Source organism: Corvus hawaiiensis, chromosome 8, assembly GCF_020740725.1.
Source record: "Corvus hawaiiensis isolate bCorHaw1 chromosome 8, bCorHaw1.pri.cur, whole genome shotgun sequence".
In the NCBI taxonomy this organism is placed as follows: domain Eukaryota; kingdom Metazoa; phylum Chordata; class Aves; order Passeriformes; family Corvidae; genus Corvus; species Corvus hawaiiensis.
In genome coordinates, this window is record NC_063220.1 from 12,392,795 (window position 1) to 12,417,334 (window position 24,540).

At 46.2% G+C, this 24,540-nt stretch overlaps 1 protein-coding gene across 5 annotated transcripts in view; it reads left to right on the forward strand.

Annotated features, from left to right (window-relative positions):
- Positions 1-24,540, forward strand: part of SH3PXD2A (SH3 and PX domains 2A) — a 254,045-nt gene that overhangs the window by 59,960 nt on the left and 169,545 nt on the right. For 4 of the 5 annotated variants that reach the window (XM_048310590.1, XM_048310591.1, XM_048310593.1 and 1 more), the window contains exon 3: positions 10,276-10,351. In XM_048310590.1, the coding sequence (XP_048166547.1) occupies positions 10,276-10,351 (76 nt within the window). Of the gene's footprint in view, positions 1-10,275; positions 10,352-14,822; positions 14,958-24,540 lie in introns of those variants that run through there. The other variant, XM_048310595.1, reaches the window with a different exon arrangement.

Genomic DNA, 24,540 nt, shown 5'->3' on the forward strand with positions numbered 1-24,540 from the left:
TCAAAGACCTCCATCGATGCTTTTCATACCCTGCCAAATATTACATGTGATTAGTTGGTATGATACACAGAATAGCATCTGGTCCACAAGGAATGCGTCCAGAGACGGATGATTATGAGCTGAATGAAAATCCCGGAGTAGGGCTCGAGCCTGCAGAGCGTAACACGGGGGCCCTGTAAACACTTGGAGTGCCCACCCGGCTCCGAGCAGCACACGCAGCCGCCGTGGCCGCCGTCCAAGCCCGTCTACTTTCCCAGGGTTTGCTTTCATTCTCAATTAAATTAATGAAAGTCCTCAGGCAGACTTGTACTTACAAAAATAAGATTTCAGTCCTAGCCTCCATTCTTAGGGTGCTGGGTCATGTCCTGCAGGACATGTTGTCCCTTCTCCCACTGCAGTCATGTGTCATGGTTTGGTCCATCTACAAGGTCCTTTGGGACAGCTCTGGTCCCAGAACCCCTGGGATTCTCATTCTGGGACTTTATGACTCAGATGTTACCCAAATTCCCCTTTCACTTTTAAAGCAAGAATGTTGTCCATGCTGCATGTTGGGGCAGGGACCAGAAGGAGCTGGTGTGGGTCTGAGTGTGCAGCTAAGGTGCCTGTGTTGTGTGGTTGTCCTAGCGATGGCAGGGCTCTTTAAAGCAGTTTTCCTGATACCTGTGAACTTTGTCCTCCCTGTCCAGAAATAAATCTACAGAGAGAAACCAATCTCTGAGATGTCATTACCGTAGGCACCAGTAAGGACTGATCGTTGCAAACCTAGGTTTGTTCTTACATGGTATTCTAGAGTGCAAATCCTTTCCTTCCTGCATTGAAAGCCCAATGGGACAGCCAATGCTTTTGGAGTCTGCCCTTCCCAGGCACTGACCACCTCTGCTGTCCCTACGTGCCACATGAGCATCCTGGGGAGATGCCAGCATGGCACCCAAGGCTGGGCGGTGCCTGAGCTGAAGGGCCCATGCTGGGGCTGGGCTGTAAGGCTGGCAGCTGCCTCCAAGCTCTTGGAAACCTGTCCTGCTGGCTGCTTGTTACCTCCCTGGAGGCCCACACCAAGGTATCTGTTACATGTGCAGCGCTCTCTGCCCACTCAGGCGGTGGGATCTGTTGTCTGTACTCCTTTCTAAATCCCCCCAAAGACGAGATACACATGTGTTTGGAACCAGATATGCAGGCAAAACGTCTCGTAGTTTGGAGGTAGGGAGAGAGGAAGAAAAGAAGACAAAGGAGTCTCCTCCCAGCGTGCAGTTAAAACCTGTGGTTATGTTGTGCTTGGCACAGTTTCCTCATTGTACTGTGCTGGGCGGTCGCTCTCCTCTGGCAGATGCTCTCCCCAGAGCTATGAGAAGTGTCCTATGGAGATGAGTAGATACCATTTCAGATGGAGTTTGTGAAGTAAAATGTGCCATTGTGTTTGGAGCTATTGTTTCTGTTTTCAATATTGAAGTTACTCATGGTTTCCAGGGGACAATATATCAAGCAAAGCTAACAGGCTGTAGAGAAGATGTAGATTATGAAAACAGAGGGATTAAGTTTCATACATTTGGAACTAAAGTCTCATCTCTCTCTTAGCAGTGGGAGCAGGGAAGTAGTCTTGCAGACTGACAAAACTACCAATTTAAGTGAGGGTGTGTTTTTAACAGGCTTTAGTTAAAACTATGGTCAGCACTGTGTGAGCAACTTAGAAGACTCTCTAAGGATGGATTCTGTGGGTGCAAGTTCAATGACCATCCAACGTATAAATTTGGTTTCAGAGAGTTTCTGTGCCAGGCTTTGTACCAGTTCAAACAAAGTCAGTTTGCAAAGATGGGGTCTGGCTGGCTGGCTGGGTAGTCCCTGCCTAAAACACCCATGAAAATCCACTGTTACCTCTTTATGAGAGAGGAGTAAGGAAGGATAGAAGAGGGCATTGCATGACAGATGTGATTCTCCAGCTCTTGACATCCCTTTTGGGGACTGCCTGAACACAGGAGTCGTCATACTGACAAAGAAGGGGACTCATTAATGAAGAGCCAGCCCCCATTCCCACAGGATGCCATCCTAAATCTGTCATGTTATGGAGCAGATCAGGAGTTTGGTTCCCTGGATGATCTGACAGCACTGAACAAAACAGAGGTAAAACCAAAACAGGCTGTAAATCATGCTGACAATATCTGGTGTGTGTTTTTGCTAACAGTAGGGATGCAGTTAATATCAGCACCCTGCTAATGGCCCTGTGCTGCTTTTGGGATGCACCCTCCAGCACCCTGCTTGCAGCTGCAATGCAGTGTTTGATTCTGCTGCCAAGGTTTTTTTTAAGGACCAGAGGGTTTTTTGAAGCCCTGCAGCCTCCTACCAACCCATCTAGCCTTTGCGCTGGGCTGATATGAGTTGAGCTGCTCCTGCTTGCATGAATTTAGGGCAGGCACTCTTAAGTTTTTGCATTGTGAGGACTTCAGTGTGGCTTGGTAAGGTTAGCGAACTAATAAACCCTAAAATCTTCGTGGGGCTATGCTGTATTTCAACAATTGGCTTGAAAGGGTTGAAATTTAAAGAAGGATGGGGAGTAAATATTTTTTTAAATGTCTAAGTGATGTAGGAAGCAGTGATTAATGGAAATGACCTTGGTGCTTTGCTCCCTTTCAGTGAAGTGCTTAGACTTGCCCTTGTGTTTAAAACTGGAACCTCTGCTCTGATAGTGCTGTCAGATGCAATTCTCCTGTCTGAAGGCCAGAGCTGAGTGTCCAAGGGCACCATTACTGCAGTGTCTCTCACTGAGACACGCTGGTCTCCTGCTGCTTATGTGCAATCTGAAAGAACACTTAAAGCCTGTGGGTTTTGTACGGATAAAAAAATTGAGGATGTAAGGAAAGATGTTCCTCTTTTGAAGTTAGCTCTTCTTTCAGACAGGATTTTTACTGTGACCTGCAGTGAGCCTTTTAGAACATGCCTAGGTTGTGCAGCCTGAGCATCTGGGCTGGCTGTGGATGTGCCAGCTCTGGAAAAAAATCCAGCAAATTGCTTGCACCCCATCACAAAATTATGAGCCTTCCCCAGAAGCTAATTGACCTGATAGGGCATGGCATCAGCATGGCTCTGGCATGTCTGCATGACCCTGTGGTGCCACATAACTGGCACTATTCATCTCTCTAAAACAGGCATTGTGGTGTGGCCTTACTTCCCAGGGGTGCTGTCGGGACAAATCCTCTGTAGATACCGGAGTAACAGGGGACGTATAATCACTATGGATAGATGGAAAAGTATGAAGTAGCCTTTGTCCAAGCATCTTCCAGTGTGGTTAAGTTGGATGAAGCCAGTTTAATTTAGCACTGGGGAAAGAAAATGCTTCTGGCAGGAGACTTCAATAGCTGCTCTGTGAAAGGACAGTGTGGGCTTTCTGAGAAGCTCTTCAGAGATGCACCAAGTGCCTCTGTCATCCCAAACCAGCACCTCAGAATGTTTTGCCAGTCTGTGTTAGCCACAAATGCTGGGCTCGTTCTGTGGAGCCTTTAGAGAAAGCTGCATTTCTTATGAAAAATACCAAATGTCTCAGCTGGGAAACAGCATTCCCTCTTCTGATGGATCGTGTTGGGGAAAGACCCCCAGTCTCTGCTCCCCGCCTTCTCCTCCCCTGGCTGTTTTAGTTGGATACTGAGAGGTTTGTAAGATTTCCAAGATTTCTTGTGGAAATTTTCAGACCTGAGAAAGGCATTTTCCCTTTGGGGATTACACCATGCTGTAAATGTCTGTTCTCTTTATTTTATATGCATTTTCCTGCTTTTGTTTGACTTTCTCACGGATTGCACTATATTTAATTCAGAACATATCCTATAGTGCTGTAATTGTCAGGCATGTCAGCTGGTTATCCAGATGACTTTTTGCTGTAATTTTTTTTTTCTTTTAAAATAAAAGGAAAGCAGTTGCTGCTGCTTCTCAGGGATTGAATTATTGCACTTCTCTTGAATGCTGTGGCATCATGTAACACCACAAGGGAGCCAGTGTCACTGGCTGCCTGATACAGTTATTCCTGCTGCATTGTGGAACTTGTTACAGCTTTAGGAAGAGATGGAGTTTCACCTCCTTCTGCTGTGTGAGATGTCAGTTCTATGTGTGAGTGGCTAACAGATGAGCTCCCCTGGGCTCAGTCTGTTCCACGCCCTCACCCAAAGATCTTTTGCAAACTTTTCCTAGTTGGTGTTATGCTCAGGAACAGCTCTGCTCTGGCCAATTTTGAAGGGGTGGGAGTTAAGCAGACCTCCTGCTGTCTTGTGTCCGTGGGAGTGAACTGGTTTGTTGTTCCTGTGAGAGGGTGGAGCAGAGGAGAAATAAAAAGAAGCTCAGAGAAACCTAGAGAAAATTCTCTTACAGCTGTATGCTGTGGAGGGATCTGCCCCAGTGGCAGAGGTTTCATTCCCTGCCTTGCATCTCCTTTTGTCACTGATCTCAGCAGGTATGGTCCTGAGCTGGAGTAAATCAAATCCTTCCACTCACATCATGAATGCTCCACTGATTAACCTTAGCAGAAAACCTATTCTAAAACCAAACAATTGAAGAAATTATCTTCTCTAGACCAGTATGTAGAAGGTGAATCTGTGGAGATGGCTAACCATCTTCCTTAGGTGAAAGACCCCCTTGGATTCCCTGGTTAACCAGGATTTGGAATATGCTATAGATGGACAAGCCCACAAATGAGAGGATAATCGTATCTGAAAACCACCAATAATACTTCTTCCATTTGCTTCTGTCCTGCTGGGTTTAGATGAGTGTAGTTCTCTGAGTTCAGTCTCTGACTCCTGCTCTGCAGCACAAGGCTCAGAGCCTGTGATGGCTCTTGATTAAATCTCACGCCACCTACCTGAGATCTGTCTCACATTTTTCAGGTGCAAAAGCAGAGACAGGACCAGAGAGGTTTATCCACAGGAAAACTCTGGCAGACGACAGAATTCAAACCCATCCTGGCCATTTCCTGTCTTGCAGATCACATGGTTTATAATTCAAAATATAGCTGATGATGCTGAAACCATCAATCCCGTCAGCAAGCAGCACAGCTGGTTTCCAACTTCAAAATGAAAGGAAATTACTGCAGCTCCTCAGGGGTTTAATTAATAACTCCTATTTTGATATCTTACCTCTCCTTCTCATCTAAACTTGTGTTATCTGCATTAGGGACTTTCAGTCTTTTCTGATTTGCAGATGCCCTTAACCCCTCTTGCTGAGGATGTGAATTCCATCATCACTAGTTTCAGATCCCTAGCAGTATTTTTGCTTTTCTTCCAGTTTCTTTGGCAGACTCTCTCAGAAGTGTGCACACAACCCCATACATGTACAGATGCCTCCTCTCCTCTTACCTGTTTCCCAGTTGGCTGTAGCCCTTCTTTCCTTCTCGGGACTCGTAGATCAGATCAGCCTTGTGAGAAGGGATGTGCCTGATGCCTGACTGTCCTCATGTACTTTACCTTTCAAGTCCAGGAGTGTCTAAATTAAAGTTATTGTCAGTTTGCCTCATTTTTATGAAAAAATGCATTTTCTGATGAGTGCTTGGAAAGAGGGAAGTTGATGTGCTTGTTGGCATTCAGTGTAGGAAGAACTGCAGTCTTGACCATTTGGGTGGCCAAGAGTAAGGTGGCAGGCTGAGGTTTCTAGGGGTCCCTTGCAAAAACTCCGCTGCTCTTGGTCATGGTTTGATTTTCAACTGCTCTTTCTCTGGGACACAAGTAAATTATACCCTGGAAAGGGAGCGAGGCCTCATCTCTCTTTGTAGGAGTTCAGAGTCCTTCATCATTTTGCAAAGGTGGATGTTGTTTTGCTTGCCAAAGTAAGGGCTTGCATGAAAGTCATCCTCAGGATCTTTGTGTTATAAAAAAATCTCCCTGTGACTGCAGTGCTGACCTCCTGCGGAGCTTTGGTTTTATCTGTGCACATGACAAACCTGCATCCACTTGAAAAGGAACCAGAAAGATTTCCACACTAAGAGATTATGTAGGTGTCCTCATCTGCTCATTTCAAAAGGAGAACTCCACTCTTCTGACCAGAGGAGTTAAAACTGCTGCAAGGAAGGAAGGGGAGGAACCAACAGCCCAGCAGGAACCCATCTATAGTGTAAGGCATAGGTGGGGGTCAGGTGACTGTCTCAGTGGATTAATTTCAGGGAGCTGGATTTGGACACAAACTTCCAAAACCTCAAAATCAAATGAGGAACAAAGCTCTCACTGGCAAATGCCCCAGGGTCAAGCCACTGAACAGTTTATATGTTCATGTCCTCTGCACTGGTTGGTTTGTAGCAGAGTAAAAGCCTCTCCTGCAAAAGAGAAATTGCCTCTTAGTCTTGGGTGCTGTAAGTTCTTATGTCTGCAGCAGCAAGAAATGTTGTTTCATGAAAATTTAACCAAGATAGGTAAAATGTAGTAAGTAAATTATCAGGAAGATGCTTGGCTTTTCATCCTCAGAGATGCTACTTCCAGCATCTCCAAGGGCACTTGTTTTTCTTTATTATGATTTTTAACCAGGTGTTACCATTGCAAAGCAGACAGGGCTGAATCTTATTTTCACAGCAGAGCTGATGTGAAATGACCAGAGATGCTGTTATCTGGCAAACACAAATGGTTCTTGTGTGCAGGAGCATCTCTTTCTTCATGGCATATTTGCATTTTAGGTAAAGGTGGCCTGAGGCAGAAGAGATGAGAAGGAAGATGCCTGGAGAACTGGTTGAGTTGATACTCTGAAATCTTCCTATTTCATTCTTGCAAGTCAAGTGATTTCATGGTTATGTACAAATTGAAAGGAGTGGAGTGGGCCAGTGCTTTTGAGTCTGTTTTCGTTTTAATGAGCAGCAACTCACATGAGTAATTCCCTTGATTTTTAATGAGATTAATTGCATGATCGTTTGCTTACCACTGCAAGAAAGTCATAATCTGGACCACAAGGTTTTATAGCAGGTCTTCTAAAGGAGTTTTAGGCAGAAGCAAGAAGGAAGGTGCTCAGGACTGTGCAGGACTTGGGTAGGAAAGATGTCAGCAAACCCAGAGCAGTTTGGAGAGACAAAGCCTGGAGAGGCAATTTTGGTGGTGAGTTATTCGTGGACACGCATCTGTTGTGCCAGAAGTGAGAGTGGGATGTGTTTGTTCAGCCTGACTCCAGACATGCTGCCTGAATGGATGGAAAGCTCACTTCCTGGTTTCCATATACCCTCCCTGTTTCCAAACGGATCCTCCACCCTGTGATACAGGGACATGGTAACAGTTTTTTTCTGCTCACCATACCAGTCATGCAATTGGAGGCTCCTCCTCATTGTAAGCAAATTAACCTCCTCCAGGTTTGCCAAAATGCACTGCCCAGCTGTGGTTTTTTTTGTCTGCCCAAAGTCAGCTACATCCCTAATTCAGTTTGTTGGGACTCTGCATCCAGACTTCCCTTCTTTTCCTCCATACTGGGATGATTTTACTCCAGGTGACAGAATTGCTTTCTGATTTAGCACACTTTGTCCCTAAGTTAACTGTCACAGATCAAAGATGTGAGCAACAACTTGTGGAGACTGCCCATGTCTGAACAGAATAACCTGGGGCATTAAGTGAAGGGTTTTTCTAATCAGTCATATGTGTATTTGCAGTTATAACAAGAATAACTTCCTTTAATGGAAAAAACATTTGTCACAGACAAAAGAGTTTTTGACTTTCAGATGCTCTGCAGACATCTAATTAAGAGAACTGAAAATCTGTTTATTGGTCTTTGTCTGTTAGGATTGTCTGTGAGGAAAGGGCTGTGCCTACCAGGAAGAGTTTTGGTAGTTCAGCCCTTAACTTTCTTCATTCCCAGCTACTCCATTTGTCTCCTCAGAGCTGGGCTGAGTGGGGATGTTAGGCATTGGCCTGGGACACCCCATCACATTTGGAAGATTTGGGATGTTTCATTCAGGTCCACTGATGGTTTTTTTCTCCTGTATACATCTCTTCCTCATCTTCCACTTTGCATCCTTCTCTGTGGGTGGGAGGATACAGAATCCTGCTTCTCTAGGACTTTAGCTCTAACTTGCACTGGCTTTGAATGGCAGAACTGGGTGCAGGAAAGTGCTGAGGAAGGCTCCCTGCTTCTGCTGCACTTTATTTGACTTTAACATCCTGAAGGATCCATGGCTTCTGGAGTGCCCCTGCCTCCCCCAGCTCCCTGCCATCCAGACCCTCCCAGTGAAGGCAAGAGCTGGGGTGGAAAGTGTAGTCTAGGAAAGCTTAGCCAAACTCTTCCAGCTGCAGTTTATTGCATCTATTTTGCTGATATCCACCCTTTAGATAAATAGCACTAAGTTATACACGTTGTGACTCTCTTGATGTGGTTAAAAAGGCTTGTATTAGCCAAGCTAATCTAACTCCAAGAATAACCATGGGAATTTGACTGTATCAGTTCCAGCTTCAATCAGTCACCGCATAGTAAAGTGAGAATTGCCTTCCTGGCTAAAAGTGTAGCAACAGTGAAACTTCAAGTCAGTAGGTAGGGATTCCCTCCCCCTCCTTTTTTTTCCCTCTTCTTTGAAGGAAACTCCTGCCCGTGCCTGACCTCAGACACCCAGAGCTCTACCTGCAAGAAAACAAAATTTCCCATTTTCAATGAAAAAATGTGTCTCTGTAGGCAGAAAAACGAGTTAGCTAACAATCCGCAAAGCTATGGTCTATTTATTTACCAGGCTGACTCCCTGATGGGGAAACATGTGGGATCTTTTAAATTCTTCTCCTGCACAGATGTTCCTTCTACTCCCGAGTTTCCTCTTGATCTTTGGTTTGCTGTGCCATATGGTGAAAATGCTGGAGATATTGTGTGAGGTGGAAGACGAGAAGGATTCTGTGTGCTTAAAACAAAACCAGTAAAAAATAAAAAAAAAATAACTCCGACTGTTTTTTCCCCAAGTTAGCAAAAAAATATTTTTAAAAGGAAATCTGTCGAGCTAGCAAAACTGCTGTTAACTCACACAGGCTCTCTGTTGGACACGTAGCACTGATGAGATTAAATGCTGATTGCTGATTGACAAGTATCCCCTCCCTTCCCCCAGCTCTTGCTGCCACTTTGGGTATTCGTATTGAGCTGTAGATCCAGTTCAGGTGAGGAGATAGGGGTTCTGCAAGGGCAAGTAACATGACTGCTTGCTTTTCCTTCCTTGCCTTCTTCAGAGATCACAGGGGTTGTGGACTATGAGTTGAAAGACATCTCTCCTGGTATGTTGGAAAGGAGCCCTGGGGCTGGCAGGAGTTTTGGAGTTCCCCCTGCCCAAGGGAGCCAGGGCTTCTGAGTAGAGAGGGGACATAGAACATCATAGAGACATCATGCATATGAAACATGGGGAGAAATGAAACACAGTGTGAAGATTTGGGTCTCTGTCTTGGTAGCACCACAGGCTGAATGAGAGCGAAAGGTTGCAGAGGGTGAATGGGAGAGATGAGAGGTTCTGGCAGTTTTCAGGGCTGGAGTTGGTCTCTTTTGGGCAAGTCCATGATGGTGTCATTAGAGCAGGTGCATCTTTTTGTCTGAGGCCTTTCAGCTGGTCTTCAGCCTCAGTGGCACTGGTCCATCAGGTTTCATCACCCAAGGATATATTGTAGGGCTCCTTTAGGAATGTCAGATCAGCATGCAGCTTTCCTAGGCTAGGAAAAACCATGTGCTAAAGGGTGCTTGGCTAAGAGCACACCCACGCTGAGCTGTGCTTTCAGGCCATTTGTGGTGTTCTGTGGGATGCTTTGCTCTCTGAGGCCTCCTTGCCTGCTGTCCTCCATGCAGGGACTGCAGTGGAAGACATTCCCCAAAACCCCATCTCTGTCTCCCTGGGAGAACAGGAATGCTCTTTCTTACTGGACCAGGGCAGGGGGTCTTTCTGGCTCTGCCATAAAAGCAGAGCAGGTGTTTTATTAGATGTGCTTTAATCTGGTTGCTTGAACAGCATTTTTTGCCAGGAGGGTGGTCTGTCAGATGGACAGGTAAAACCTGTTGCTCCACCAGCACAGGCAGGCTGTGTATTAGAGACAAGGCGTGCGTTTTGTAGCAAAAACTGGGAGCCTAATTTTAGAATGACAGCAAGGCCAGGCTCAGCTGTCTGCCTGGGCTCTGTCCCAGCTCCTCTGTGTTGCCAGAAACTTGCCCTCCCTTTCTTGGAGTGAACTGTATCATACCTTTTTTAGTACAGGCTCCCCTCCAACAAGACAAAGTAATTCCTGCAGTTGCTTTTGTCTTAAACCACACACAGACCAAGGGATCCCTTGGTCCCTATGCAGACAGTCCATATTTCCCCCTAAGACGTTTGTTGTGCTTCCTTTGCAGATGCAGCTTCTGGACAAGTTTCCTATTGAAGGAGGCCAGAAAGATCCCAAGCAAAGAATCATTCCTTTTCTACCAGGTAATGCTGTGGGGAAAGCCCTAAATAAGATGGGTGAGAGCAGCTGGAGACTGCAGTTCCCCAGCTACTGTCTCTAGTACTTTTTGTGACCATTTTTTTAAATGCCTTTTCCCTGGGAGCTCATACACCCAGCCTTGTGATATCAGACCTCCACCTCCTCCTAAAATAGCTGGCATGGTGTTTAGGGCTCTCAGGGGATCTTGCATCAGCTGTTCAGATTCAGGTTGGCTCGTGCTCTGTCACACAAAGGGATTTAATGGCTTCTGGGGGGCTGTGTCTGTGGGGTGCAACCAGGCAGCCTGAGCTCTGGCCACCACTTGGGAGACCACTTGGGACCAGAGTCAGTCTTTGTCATTTCTGGATGCTATGGCTCTGCAGACACTGTTACTGTACAATAAGGAATGAATAACTGGAGTTGCCACTGGGATAGAAAGGAAACTGAAGGAAGGTTAAACACAAATAGGGATTTCTGCAATGCTGGCCAAAAAGGTATTTACTTATCTTTTTGGCCTGAGCCACTGTCCCTCTGACAGCTTTCGCAGAGGGCCTGGACATGATGGATATCCTGTCCTCAGGGTAACAGCACACACTCCTACACAGCTTCTTCCAGCAGCGGCTGCAGGGATGGCATGGGGGAGGTGAGCCAGACCACAGCGTGCTCTGGAAGTGCAGGCTCTGGCCAGCTCCCTATTGTCTGACTGCACGATTCTGGCTGTTGGCTAAAAGTTTGGCTCGCTGCAGTGCCTGCCAGGATAAATGGAGTATTTTCAGCCTGTTTAAAAGGTCTGTTCTGTCTCCCGCTATTAAAAGGAGATCCCAGCTCTTCCCTTAAAATCTGTGAAGAGAAGCTGGGATGGGAGGGTTTAGTCCTCTCCAGGAGTGTGCTGCACTCCCCAACACTATTTGCAGCCAAAGCAGTTGCTCCAGATGTGTGGTGAGCACAGCTCCAGGGTTGTTGGAGAGTAGGGACTTAGAAACCAGCAGCACAAATACACAACACGAACATCAGAGCCACAGCAGGGCAGCACAGCTGCCTGGCAGCGTGCTGGCAGCCTCCATCGACCTTGTGGAAGGGAGTCCCGGGTTCGGGGTTTGTTCTCTGCAGTGTTCTGTGCTGCACCCAACCTCTGCAGCCAGAGGAAGGTGGTGTTGCCATCCATTTCCTATCTGCGATGAGAAGTCCAAGAGTGGGCTCTCTTTTTAGCTGTATCACCAGCATAGACAAATCACTTTATGAAACCTCTTTGTGATAAGAATGGATACTGCTGGCCTGCCTTTCTTGCTGGAAAGCATTTTGAGGTTCTTGGAAACACTGTACAGGAGTGCAGATGCCTTCACATGAGGTACTGTAGGAAAATCCCGTCTGCAGGTAGATTTGTTCCTCCTGTATTGACTGTCACTGGCCTATCTGTTTTATCTTCTAGAAAAATGTTGGCTGATTGCACGTGGCTGCTGCTCAGCCTTTGTGCAGATCTTCATGATGAATGTCCTGATATATGGGTGCATGATATTTGCAGAGGGTGAGATAAACCCCATATGCCCATTACAACACTTCCTACCCTTCCCACCCTCCACAAACATGAGGGAGATGGTAGTGCCACATGTCCTTGAGGGGAAGAGTTATATCTGGAAAACATTTGGGTTGACTTAGTGTCCCAAAGAGAGAAGCTGCCAGAACAGAATAGACCTCAGCTGTATCTAATTTAAAATTTCTGTGATATATGTTCTACTTTTGATATCGAATCTCTGCCTCTTTCTTGAAGTGCTGAACAGCCCGTGTTGCTTTACCCAGGAACAAGGTGACTCAGCTAAATGTCAAACAGTGTCAAACTCCGATAAATAAACTAGCTGCCATAATTAGAATACGCATGGCATTTCTGCAGCTGGAGCCGTGGATTACGGAAACGAATACTTAGCTATAAACTCCCTTAATTAAAAAATGGCAAGGCAGATGTTTGTACTTAAATCCTACTTTATGAAGATGTTATGGTCCTGCTTGCTTATAGTGGGCCTGATTCAACCAAGCTGGAGAGGCTCTGCATGCTGGGTTCTGAGTGCCTGGGGTTTGCTGTTCCACTTGCAGGGTAGGACAAATCCCCCCATCAGGTCTGGCCTAGGAAGTTGGCACATTCCATCCTGCAACTCCTGTTTGTCGATGCTCTCCTGAAATAATAATTAGTAATTGACTGTGCTGGAAACCTTTTACCCATAAAACCAAGGAAAATGTAATGGAGTTCAGAGCCTTGCCCCCCAAGGAGAGACCATACTGGGTTCAGCAGCAGGAAAGTGCAATTCTTCTTTCCTCTAGATACCTTTATCTTATGTTCATCACTTTCTTTCTTCAAATATATTTACCCTCACTTCTCCCTTACACAAATAAGGACTCTACGGTTTTCAGTGCCATGAAGAGGTGCAAAGAAATTATAAGTAGTGCCAGGTAGTCCTGTAGAAAATGTCCTGTGGACAATTGTGTAGTTTTGTTTTACTTTTAGAGAGTCACTTCTTTGCCTTCAATTTTTTGGGACTTTTTTTAACCATACTGAGAGGCCAGAAGTGGTATCTTCATCTCCTTTCCTCATTTTGTCTTCTTCCCATGAGTTTTTCCATTCTTCTCTCTGATTTCCCTTTCTAATGTTGGAAAATTCTGCATCAGGAGGGGTTGTGCAGAAGAAAACTGCGTAAGAAACTCTCTGGATTGGCCAGAGAGCATTTTTGCAGTTTGTGGTATGAATGTTTTTCTTTGGAGGGAGACTGTGGAAGAGTTAGAATAAAATTTGCTGCAAAAACCCCTCTCTAGACCAAAGAGAGTTTGTTGCTCTAAGAAGACATGGATGGAAAGTGCTGTTTGAATGTACCAGTGTGGCTGTTGGTTGAGCCCATTTGCAATACACTGATTTCTCCATCACCTCTTCTGCTGCATATCTGAAGAATGATCTTTGGAGTGTGGATGAGTAGTTTTGTTCCCTCCCTGTCAGGTACTTTTACATCTGCATGAGCAGAGAGAAGGGGTTATGGATTTGGGCTCCCTTTTTCAGGGATCTTGAGGTAATTAATGAAGGAATTTCAGCTGGAAGCAGAAGTCTCGTCTGCTGAGCTTCTGGAGACCACAGCAACAAATGAAATGGCAGAGACAGGGCAATGCAACTCTGGGAGTAACAGTTTTGCAGTGCTTGACCCAAGACTCCAGGGCTTGCATTGTTTTTCGTTTCTCTTGGCAGTAAATGGGAGAGCCATCTGGAGACAAAGCTGAAGTTGGAGAGATGTCAGCTCTTCTTGCTCCACTGTGTCTTCCAAAGTGCAGCCCTGGGGAAAACACACTGCATGGCATGAACTCATCATGTCATGCTGGCTGCTGGGCTGCAGATCCCTGCCTTGGAGAGAGGCTTGGGCTTGCCACGGCATGGAGGGCTGGCCATTGATGATGGCAGCCCCTTGCACTTCCCATATAGGTTCCAGCTTGATTCTTGCTGGACTTCAAACCACTTTTGACCCCCGCTGAAGAAACAGGAGGTTTTTGCATAGGATGTGCCAGAAGGGGAAAATCCTCACTGGGTGCCTGCTCTGCAGCTTCCATGCTGCCTGGAGAGGGAGACATCCTGTTCGAGGAGACTGCTTTGTGGGCCTGGTTTTCCTAACTCTTGGGAAGCTGAGTCCTATCCCAGGGGAGCAGGGTGATCAGTGCAGGCTGCCCTACCAGCTTGGTCAAGCAGCTGGAGGAACAACACCACAGCCTGGCTCCAGTCCCTGCTTCCAGTGCTTGGGAGCCTCTACCAGAGAGGCACCTTCTCTCTTCCTTTTTTCCCCACTCACATTTTCCTCCTCCCTTGACTAGGGCGAGGAAAGAGGAAACCATCCATTTTGGGGCGCGTGCTGCCAGTGTAGCTTGGTGGCGGTGTCCCAGGGCGCTGGGAGAGATGCCAGCATGGGGGATGAGATGTCACCCAGCTGCTGTCACCCCGCTGTGCCCTGCTGAGCTGCTTTGCCCCGAGAAGAGAAACACTCCAGCACCATCTCAGAGGGGTCTCTGGGCCCTTCTCCTTCGTGGGCCCTCGGGGCAGCAGGAGCACAGTGTGCGTGCTGAGGCGTTTTAGGGACTGGCAGCAAATTCAGAGCGGCACAGATCCCTGCTGGGAGTGCGAGTTCGGCCCTGTGCTCTGCTCCAGAGCTGTGGCACGTTGCTCCTGCCGGGAACAGTGGGTGGGAGTGGGGTGAGCTGATCCCTGCAGGGAGGGCTTTGCCTGACTGCTTAATCTCTGGGCAAGGCTCCCGGTTCCCCAGTGTCTCCCAGCCTGAGGTTTGCTGGAGGCTGTTCCTGCAGCACAGGGGAGTCGGCAGAGCGAGCCCCAGCCGAGGGCAGAGCCGTGTGTGAGTCAGGAGCGCTGCGGGAAGGGAGAGGTTCGCTCGGGGAGGGCGCGGGCGGCCGCCCCAGCACCGCCCAGATACCTGGGGCTGCTGAGGGGTGCCGGCGGGAGCCTCCCCGTTTTGCACAATGCAGGAGGATGGGGAATAACTTCTCCCCAATGCCGGCTGGGACCTTCCTCACCTCTGTTTCTGCCACTCCCGGGCTGCAGTGGGGAAGGAGATCTGCCGATGAACTGCATCCCAGGTGCTTATGTCTGCTTTTTGGTTTCGGTTTGAGGTGTTGGGTTTGGTTTTTTCCCCCTCCCCTTTCCAGTGCTGTCTTTTGGGCAAGATGAAGCTGAGGAAAAAGGCTTCAGTAGGTTTGCAACAACAGGATTCAGTCCCCGGTGATGAGAGCAGGGTTGTTTTTTTTTTTCCTTTCAGCTTTGTATATTTCAGCTTTTCACCTTTTGTTTTGCTCCGGGCTGGAGGAGAAGCAGTGTTTTGTTCAGCGATCATGTGCTGGAGCAGAGATGATGTGTTCATCCTCCCAGCCAGCACCACAGTGACCCTCAGATCCAGCCATTCATGTTCCACCTGTGTAAATCGAGACCAGGATCGGCAAAATTGGGACGTGGCCGTGTGTAATTTTGTCAAAGGTGCTGCATTTCAGCAGGGTACAGTGCATAGAAAGTGTTTTCAACATTTATTCTGCCCACCTTGGGAGGTGGGGGGGTGATGTAAGGCACACACTGGCCGAGGAGGAGCCTTAGAACTTTTAGAGATATTTTTATTGCAGGCTGTTTTCTCCCTTGGAGAGCTGGTTGCTAGCAGAGCATTTAAAAGGAAATGCATTCGTTGTCCTAATTCTTAGCTGTATTTTATGTGCAAATTTCAGATTTTTAAAAAATTTTTGATTATTCTGTCCTTCATCAGTCTGAGCCAGGGCAGCAAGTTATTAGTAAGTGATTTAAACTTTTTTTTGCAGTCATTTTGAATTCCTCAGAATTTCATTTCTGACCTACTCAGAAATGAACAGTGTTGCAGCAGTTCAAAGCTAGTCAAAAAGTAGCATAAATATTAAAAAACCCAAGAGAGATCAGATAAAATTCTCTTTATCAAGGCATGTCTTATGTTTTAGATTAAAATATGAATTAAGTTATTTGAAACAGTGTTTCTTTAATATGCAGGGTAGTCTTACAGGCATGATAGGCATACACACACAGAGAGCAGAGTCTCAGATGTCTGGTTTGCTGAGCCTTACCTGTGTAACATCAATAACCAAGATGTTCTGCTGTGCTTTTCTGAATATGAGGCAACAAATTCCCGGAAGAAAGAGGGACTCTGCTCCCATCCCCTTCCACCACCTGCAATAAGGCAGTATTGCAGTCCCCTGTCCCCATCTCTGAGGAGCTGCCAGAGGGTGGAGAGGTGACCCGTGGCACTGTGGCATGAGATGCTGTGGGTTTGAAGAGCTATGGAAATCTTTTTGGGGGGCATTCCATAATGCAGTGCAATTTCATTTTAATGTACATATTTTTCATTTTCCTGCCAGTTCTCTGAAAGGGGAGAGTGCTTCCAGGTTTAAAACAAACTTATGTTTGAGCCTGGATATTGTGTTAGCAAGACAGCTAACAGGTCCTTGGCTTCTTTCCACTCCAGCATATTTGGGAGTTGGGTGATGCTGAGCTTCTGGTGAGCTGCCCTTCAGCAGCTCCTATTGTTTGAGTTAGCAGTTTCTATTGTGTCTTTCTATTTTCTGCCTTGCTAGGAGAGCTGTTGTGGAAAATTCATCTCCTGTCTCTCGCAAGAGGAGAATGGATTTCCTGTCGGCTCCAAGCTTGAAGGGAAAGCAGGGGCTGCCGGGAGGAAGCGGCTGTTCCTCGCCAGGCGGCGGGAGGATTGATGATTTTGAGGGGAACAGGCATATTCTTTTCTTTAGGCTCCGTGGAGATATTTTTAGGGTTTAAGTGTCTTCTGGTTGAAAGACAAGTCGTCAAGTATGAGGTCACAGGATGCCCTAAGGCTGCTGCCTATTGAAAAAGCTGTGGAAAAGGCATGGCCAGCGCCAGCTTTCAGAGCTGCTGCTGAGGAGGGAGCTGTAAGGAGCCCCACGGACTGGAGTGCATGGGGCTGCTGGCTTTGCATGCTGAGCCTATTTCACAGGTCAGGCCTTCTGAAGGTCTTTGGGCATTAATAGGGCATGAATCAAGAGTCTGATTCCATTACAAAAGGAAGAAAAAGAGGGGAAAAATATTCCTTATATCTGCCCAAGTACCTGGTCCTCTTTTCTCTCTTTCAGTCTCTTCTGAGTCCTTTCTCATCATACAGATCCAAAATCCACCAGCTGACAGCTGAAATGAGGGGCTGGAATAGAAAAAGCTATGGAATCTTTTTCTGGGGCTTGTAAACCCACTCTTCTCACACAGGTTAAGAACTCTTGTTTTGCTCAACCAGAAACCACCTCTGGGCAGAAATGAGCATATGCAAAACATGATGTGCCTCTCATTAGACCACTTGAATCTCCTGATGAGGATTTTGTAATGATCAAGCCGCAGTTTCAAGGGAAAACAAAGAATGGAAAGGGATTTGGGTTTGGGTTTCCTTGAAGCCAGAGCTAATGGGGATTATTTATTTTTTTTTGCAGCTCTGGATGCTAGACTGAAAGGCCAGAGAAGGTTTTCAGTGTAGTCTAGCTGCCTGGACTCCTTAGGGAGATATACAGACGTTTTTACTCAGAAATTAGTTGGATTTTGATTCTTGTTTTTAAAGGCAATAAATAAACACGATTATAGACTTGAAAAGCAGTTTGAGCTACATTGGGCTCGTCGTTTCCTCAGGCAGCCGTTGCAGATGAGTGTGCCCTCTACTACTATAATTACTTTTTAAAAATAGCTCTGCAAGTCTGTAATCTAAAGTGGGTGGTATGTAGTAAGTCTGAGAGCATTCTGCATTCAACCCACAGACTGGGGAAAGGGTGACTTTATATAAGGGTTTGCTTGTCTTCCTCTCTGGTTTGAAATCTGACTTTTTCCCACAATCCATCAACAAATGGCCCATACAATGAAAGTGCTTTTTAACACAGGAGTCAAGCTTTCCAGGGACTCAGATGGCTTTGCAGCCCCACAGGCTCTAGATGTTCCCTCTGGATATTACTTATCTACCTAATCTTGTCTTTGTTGTATTCAGATTTAAGTTGCCTGGGCAATACAGGAGAGACGAGCCCAGCTGAGATTCACAGCTAGGTAACAGTCTAGACCTATGTTTGAATCTGTTTTCAGCCCACTTTGCCTTTTGGCTGGGCCATCTGATTTATTTATACACTCACATGCTTAAAATAGGTTGTGTTTTATTTTTTTCCTGTAGATTGGAAGCAATGAACTTGGGAATTTGCTGCTTGATTTCTCCTACTTTATTTTCTCTATCTATTGAGCTTTTTAGGTGGTGATGTTCTCTAGTCTGGTGTGTTTGCAGACCTCCCTGCTCCACAATGCAGCTTTTTCCAGGCTCTCATGAACATGTTTGTCGTTACTCATAAGGGGATCTTTATACTCAGCAGCAGAGTGAGGGGATACTGCAGGCAGGGATTTGCCAAACTTAATCTATATTCACTATAATGAAATAACCCATGGCAGTGTCTACTCCCCTGTGGGGTTTCTTTCTTACAGTTTAGTCCCATTTAAAGGGAAAGCTGAGGTAGAGAGAAGGAAATAACGTGGGAATTAGAAAGAGGAAACCAGGCATAGGTAGATGACGAAAGGAAAGTAAGTCCTAGAAGTGGGAAATTCAATCCTCTTGAGCTTCTTCCATTCAGAGAGGTGCTAATACAGGCCCCAGGCTTGTACGCAGGATTGAGGTAATTAATGTTTGCCCTCAAATTTCCGTGGGTCTGAAGTTAAGCACTTCCACCATGTCATTTTCTATCAGGGTTTTGCCACCTCTAAATAAAGAGCAGAAAATTACATTCCTTCTGCTTGTACATCCTAAGCGTCGGCAAGTTCAGACTTGCAGGGTGCTTCTTGTATTCAGGGCTCTGAACAGCACAGGGCTGACCTGGAATATGCAAAACATTTGCAATCTGGTTTGCCCATGATGGGGTTTTATTGGTGTTCAAGCTGGTGGACAGACTTCACTTTTTCACTGAGTGCACTGTTGGATGTGATTCCCACCAAATTCTTCCAACTCTTCTCACCAAATGCGGGGTAGTTTGGTATTATCTCAGGCCAGGAGTAAAACCATCAGGCTGGAGTACAGGAGAAAGGCATTTGGGCCTATTCCCACAGGGCAATGTCGTCATGGCTGGTCTATTTAAATCATTAGATGCGGAGAGCAGAAGGAAGAATGTTCCTGTATTAATCCTGCCTCGTACAAAACATAGCAAATGCAGATTTGTGTGTTTAGCAGATTTCCTTTTGGGAAAAGAAGTCTCCTATAGATAATAATCCTTTTAGCAACATCTCCAGTGAACGAGGCTTTGTCCGAAGAACAAAGAAAAAGTCTCAAGCTTGAAATATGCCTGAATTTCCTGAGTGCCCTTGCCGCTGTGTGCAGGCAGGAAACTCTGTTAGTCTGGTTTGGATGTTTCCTCTGAAGTGGCATAAACAGAGTGTCAGGTCACCGGGATCCTGATCTGACCCGTGGACTAGGGAATAGGGGTTCCTCTAAGCTGCAGCTGTGAGAAGGACTGCCACAGCCACAGGCAGCTCTGTGGCCACATCCCTGACTGTCCCATTTCCCCTCTGGCCACATCCTCCAAAGATCCTGGCTGGATGCAGGGGCCAGCAGCAGAGGTGAGCAGTGCAGCTACAGTAGACCCAGCACACGTGAGTGTTAAGCTGCCAGCCAGCAGGGAACTCATTTCCTGCACAATTATGGAAACAGCTGATCTGTGACATTTTAAGAAGGGGAGAAAATACAGGGCAGGGGAAGGAAGGCCCTGGCTATGTAAATATTTACTCTTGCACAATATCCCAACCCCCATCTTCTTCTAGGGCCTGGGAGAAGAAGGGATCGCTTGCTGCTGGCTCTGGCACATGGTGACAGGGGCTGGGAGAGCCAGCAGTGAGCTGCCTGCAGCTGGAAGGAGGACAGTGTCTGCCACACAAAAGCTGCTTCGCTGGAGTGTGATACTGCTCTGCTTACCCCACCTGCTCCCTGCTGCTTCCCATGGCCAGGGATGTGCTGCTGGACCACTAAGAGCTTGCTTGAATCACCTGCCTGGGCCTCGTTTCCCATTTCTTGGTCTAACAAAGTCTGACAAAGCCAAGGCAGTGAGGTACCTCTGCTAGTGAGGTAACAGGTACCCCTGCTCCTTCCCAGAGAGCAGAGCAGCTCTGGAAAGGGTGTTTAGGAAATGAAGACACAGAGCGTTCCAGGGTCATGCTGCTGCCGGCAGTTGAGGTGTCCAGACCTGGGGACTGCTGCATCTTGTGTGATGCCATCACCATGTCACATGCCCACCACCAGCCAGGCCTGGAGCAGATGTGAACGGTGTTGTGAGCAGAGGAGGCGCTTGGAGGCACATCACTAGATCTGATTGAAAACACCTTTGGGCACAAGGCAAAAAAAAGACCCTCAGAGACAGGAAAAGGCTTTTCTTGTGGTCGTGTTCAACCTGATATAATACTTGTTTTCAATTTCTTTCCCTTACCCTGGACAAAAATGTTGTTTTTTCCATTCCTGTCAAAGAGAGGGTGAATTGACTCTGTGGTCTTTAAATACTGCTGAGTTGTCCTTGCATTAGCCTCCCTTGGCTGTGGTGGTGGCTGCAGTGGTATCTGACCACCAGGGCATTTCTGAAGTCCCTCCTGTGTGTACCCAGCAGGTGAAGAGAAGGCTGTGGTGTGCTTTGCTTTGTCCAGTTTGTGTTTGTAGCCAGGATTGCACAGTCTAAGCCATGCTTCTGCAGTGCAGCAGCCTGAGGTGACTCTGTCAGCATGGGGTGATGTGTGTGAGGAGATTCAGTGGGTCCCAGTAGGAGCGACACCAATCCACTGGTAGGTCTGGCTGTAGTCTGCTCTCCCAGTGCTGTTTGTGAAACCAGAAGAGTTGGAATAGGTGGGATTCAAAGATTTGTTTCATGGAAGTGGTTGATGTGGTAGGAGAGGTAACTCCAGCCTGTTGCCCTCCACCCCTTTCATCAAGGAAATACTGGCTAAGCTCACTCCGCAGAACATGCACCGTCACTCAGTGAATAAACACAAGGGATTTGTTTTGGGTTAATTCTGCTCCTGGAAATCAAACCCATTCGTGGTCAGAAGACATCTTTTTTTCTTGGAAAGGGACCAAGGTTAAGAAGACAAGGAAGGCAGGTTAGTTAAAATATGTCAAAGTCTCTTGGGTGTAAGTAAAGACTATAAATAAAAGTCTTTTAACTTGGAAAAGAACTTTAGAGTGATATGATCAGGCTCAATTTAGTCCAAATATTGCTTTATGCCATTAAGCTGTTATCAGGTTTTGGTTCAACTGCAATAGTTTTATGGCTTCACTGCAGTGGGAACAGTTGCAGCCTTTATGCAAGTAAAGCATTTCCCCTGAAACGTTTGCAGGGAAGACTGCTGTATTGTGCAGGAACCTGGGAGTAAAACTGCCTGGAAACTAATAGCTGGGAAGGTCACCTCCCCTAAATCTTTTTTTTTTTTTCTCATTCCAGTGTAGCTACACAATCTAAGGATTTATATTGTGAACAATGAAGGGATTTAAATGAGGTTTAGTTTTACATTCCTGTTAATGAATCTTCAAACTTAGTAATAAAAGCTGAACATTTTTACTTATTTCCTCTTAAGCTGCAAACATGTCTGATTCAGCAGTGTCTTGAGATGATTTGTCAGGATGAAAAAATAAGTCACATCCCTCTTCCTCTTGGGATTAATAGAGAACAAGAATAATCCTGTACCCATAATATTATTTCAGTTGGGCTTGCATAATAGCCTGGAAATGGTTATACTCAATGCAATGCTTTGTAATAATGATGTTTCATCCTTTGAAGTTAGGTTAGTGCATGTCACAATGTTAGATCTGCACAAATAATAAAACACACACACCCCTCCAGTTGTTCTTAACTAGTCTTCATTTTCTGGTCCAAGTTTTGCTACAGTCGATCAGAAGAGAGTGGATTTTAACGCTGTTATCCAGCACCATCACAGTCTCTCATTTGGTGTGTTTGCATGTCACTGTGCAGCTGAAGGTTTAGGAAGATCCTGGTGTTTCTAAGAAGTCTTTCCATGTGCATGCTTAAAGTCTCTGCAGAGCCTGAGTAATTCCGCCAAAATCATTGTAACTGACCCTGTCCGTGAGCCAGGTTTTCCGCGCATCTGGGCCCTTATTCCTGGCTTCCATTAAAGAAAGTGAGAGAAATCAGGCCTCCCATAATTACTTACAATCTGTGAGCTAGGCACATATGTAAATATTTTCAGGGTCACAGCTTAGCTCTTTACTTTTAATATACTTTGTTATTAGTAATCGGTTTGGAAGAGATTGAAAATCCCACCCATAAGTTTCTGTAGTGTCAAGCCTGCTCAGCCTTGACCTCTGCTCCCAATGGTATCATTGGATTTACTGTTGACTTCAGCAGGAGCAGTCACAGTGGGTCTGAGTGCTTTTGAAAACCCTTTCCCTCTGTTTTTCTGTGTAAAACCCATCACTGTAGCTGCCAGATTATATGATACTAGGGTTTAAAATGACTTAAGAATGAAATCAGACTGATAAGAAGGCTAAGTTGTAATAAAGCTAAGCAAAGTAAACTTGCTTTCTTTCTAAGACAAAGTGACTTTCACAAGGTTTTAATTTTCTCTGGCCCAAGTGGAAAAGAGTTTTGTTCATTGTGAGCATCCATGTGTCCACACTGCTCCAGCAAAGCGCAAGATGACATCCTGCACCCACTACCATACAGGCTTACCCTGGGGATGTGGGACCAGTTGAGGGGGGCTGGAGCCCACTTTGGGGGCTTGGTTTCAATTTCTCTCTGTCCCCCTACCCACAGGGTATGAACTTGGGAATCACCAGTTAAGCCCATATTTAGTTACTAATTCTGCCCGAGATGTGTCCCTAGTTTTCCCCACTGCCAGAAGTTCTTTACCAATAGGAAATAGAAGACCTGGGGACTCAAGTAGAAGAAAGAGAGTCCAAATCTACCCCCAGACTCTCTGCACATATTGTACTGGGGAAAAAGGGAGACAAACTAGAATTGCCGTATCTCCCTGTGGCAATAGAAGAACAAATCCAGAAAACATTGCATAGCACTTAAATACTGCAGCAGTAAAGTCCTTCTGTAGTGACCTATTCCCTGACTGGTGGTATTGCTGTGTTGAAAGCCTCCATGCTCACATCTCTTTGCAGATGTCCTCTGGAGCAGGGTGGTGTCTTGCTGTAAGAATGATGATAAATACTTAGCTTTTATGGATTATTCCTCACTACTTGTTCTCTGTTTCACTGGAGATCAGCTATACTCATCATCTATTTGGATTTTCTCCCCTGGGCCCATTTTTGGTTTTTTGCAATTCAACCAAGTCCTTTGTTCTGTGGTGTCAGCAGATAGGAGTGTTCTTCCAGGCAGCCATTAGGACAGAAGTGTGTGGGCAAGGCTGTTGCCTCTCTGCAGCTTTCTGCTCCTCTTCTCCCATCAACAGCTCCCTGTGCATGATACTTCAAGGCGTGGTTGTCTCCTCTCTACACCATCCATTTCTCGGTTCACCTCCCCTTGAAAAGAGCGTCCAGATGTTATAATCCTCTGGTAAGCCCTAAAACTGGCAGGATTTTTGTGTTTGTTTCCATCCTCCTGTTTTATTTTCATAAGCCTATAGATTGACTTTATTTCTCTTAAAGGTCTCTGGGCTGAGAGATTGCTACTCATCCACTTTTAATTAAAGCAATATAGGGAATTAGGCCTTTCACAGGGGTGGTTCTGATGATGGCTCTGACTGTTTTGTTAGTCTTCCTCCCATCTGAGCATATGCTTCGAAGTGTGAGTTGGAGCTTAAGCTTTTTAATTACCAGAGAGTGAAATTACTACATTATGGTGAATTGATTCCTTTGCAAAGGAAAAACAGATTCTTGGCTGCTGCTGTGTGCAGTAGTGTAATAAAGACAGGAGGGTTCACTGCTGCAGCCTCAGAGGATGGGAGGGTGGTGGGTGCAAGAAGGGAGTAAGGATTTGAGCATCAGAGCGTTGAGGCATTTGGTGGGGCAGCTCAGGGTGATCTGTGATTTTTGCAGTGGGTTTTTGAAGGGGTGGAAGTAGTGGGAGCTCAGTCCCTCAGCCTGGCAGTGTCCAGCTGTTTCCCACAGGAGTCTGTTTTAGATTAGGCTGCCAAAGCCACAGTTTCTCTTGACAGTGGTATCACACTAGAAGAGTGGCGGTGTAGGACTGAGGAGGTCCAGAGAGCCAAGTACTGCTCTTCCCAGGTGATTTATAGTCTCTCATTCCCATTCTGTCCTCCTTCAAAGCAATGCTCTCAGGCTTATAAAACCAGATTTCATGCAAGCAGAGGCTGGTGCAGACAGGGAACCTCCCATTGGCATATGGGGGTCACAAACTGGTCTTTTTTTGTATCTTGGGGAAGGCAGTGAAATCCTCCACCCCAAGAACATGATTATTTTGGGTGAGCAAGTGAAGGATCTCAAGAGTAGGTCTCAGGCTGACCTAGGAAAGCAGCTGGCTTTTCTGCCTGGAGTGTTCAAATTATTTCAGGGTAGTTTTAGAGTGTAAAAGCTCCAGCAGGAAATTTTCAGGAGAGCCCAAGTGTCATCTGACCCTGACTCCTGTTTTCTGAAGTGTCAGTGTGTTCCTGGTGTGTGTTTGTGCATGTGTGTTTGGAAATCTGACTTCTGTTTCAAACTGGTTAGCTATT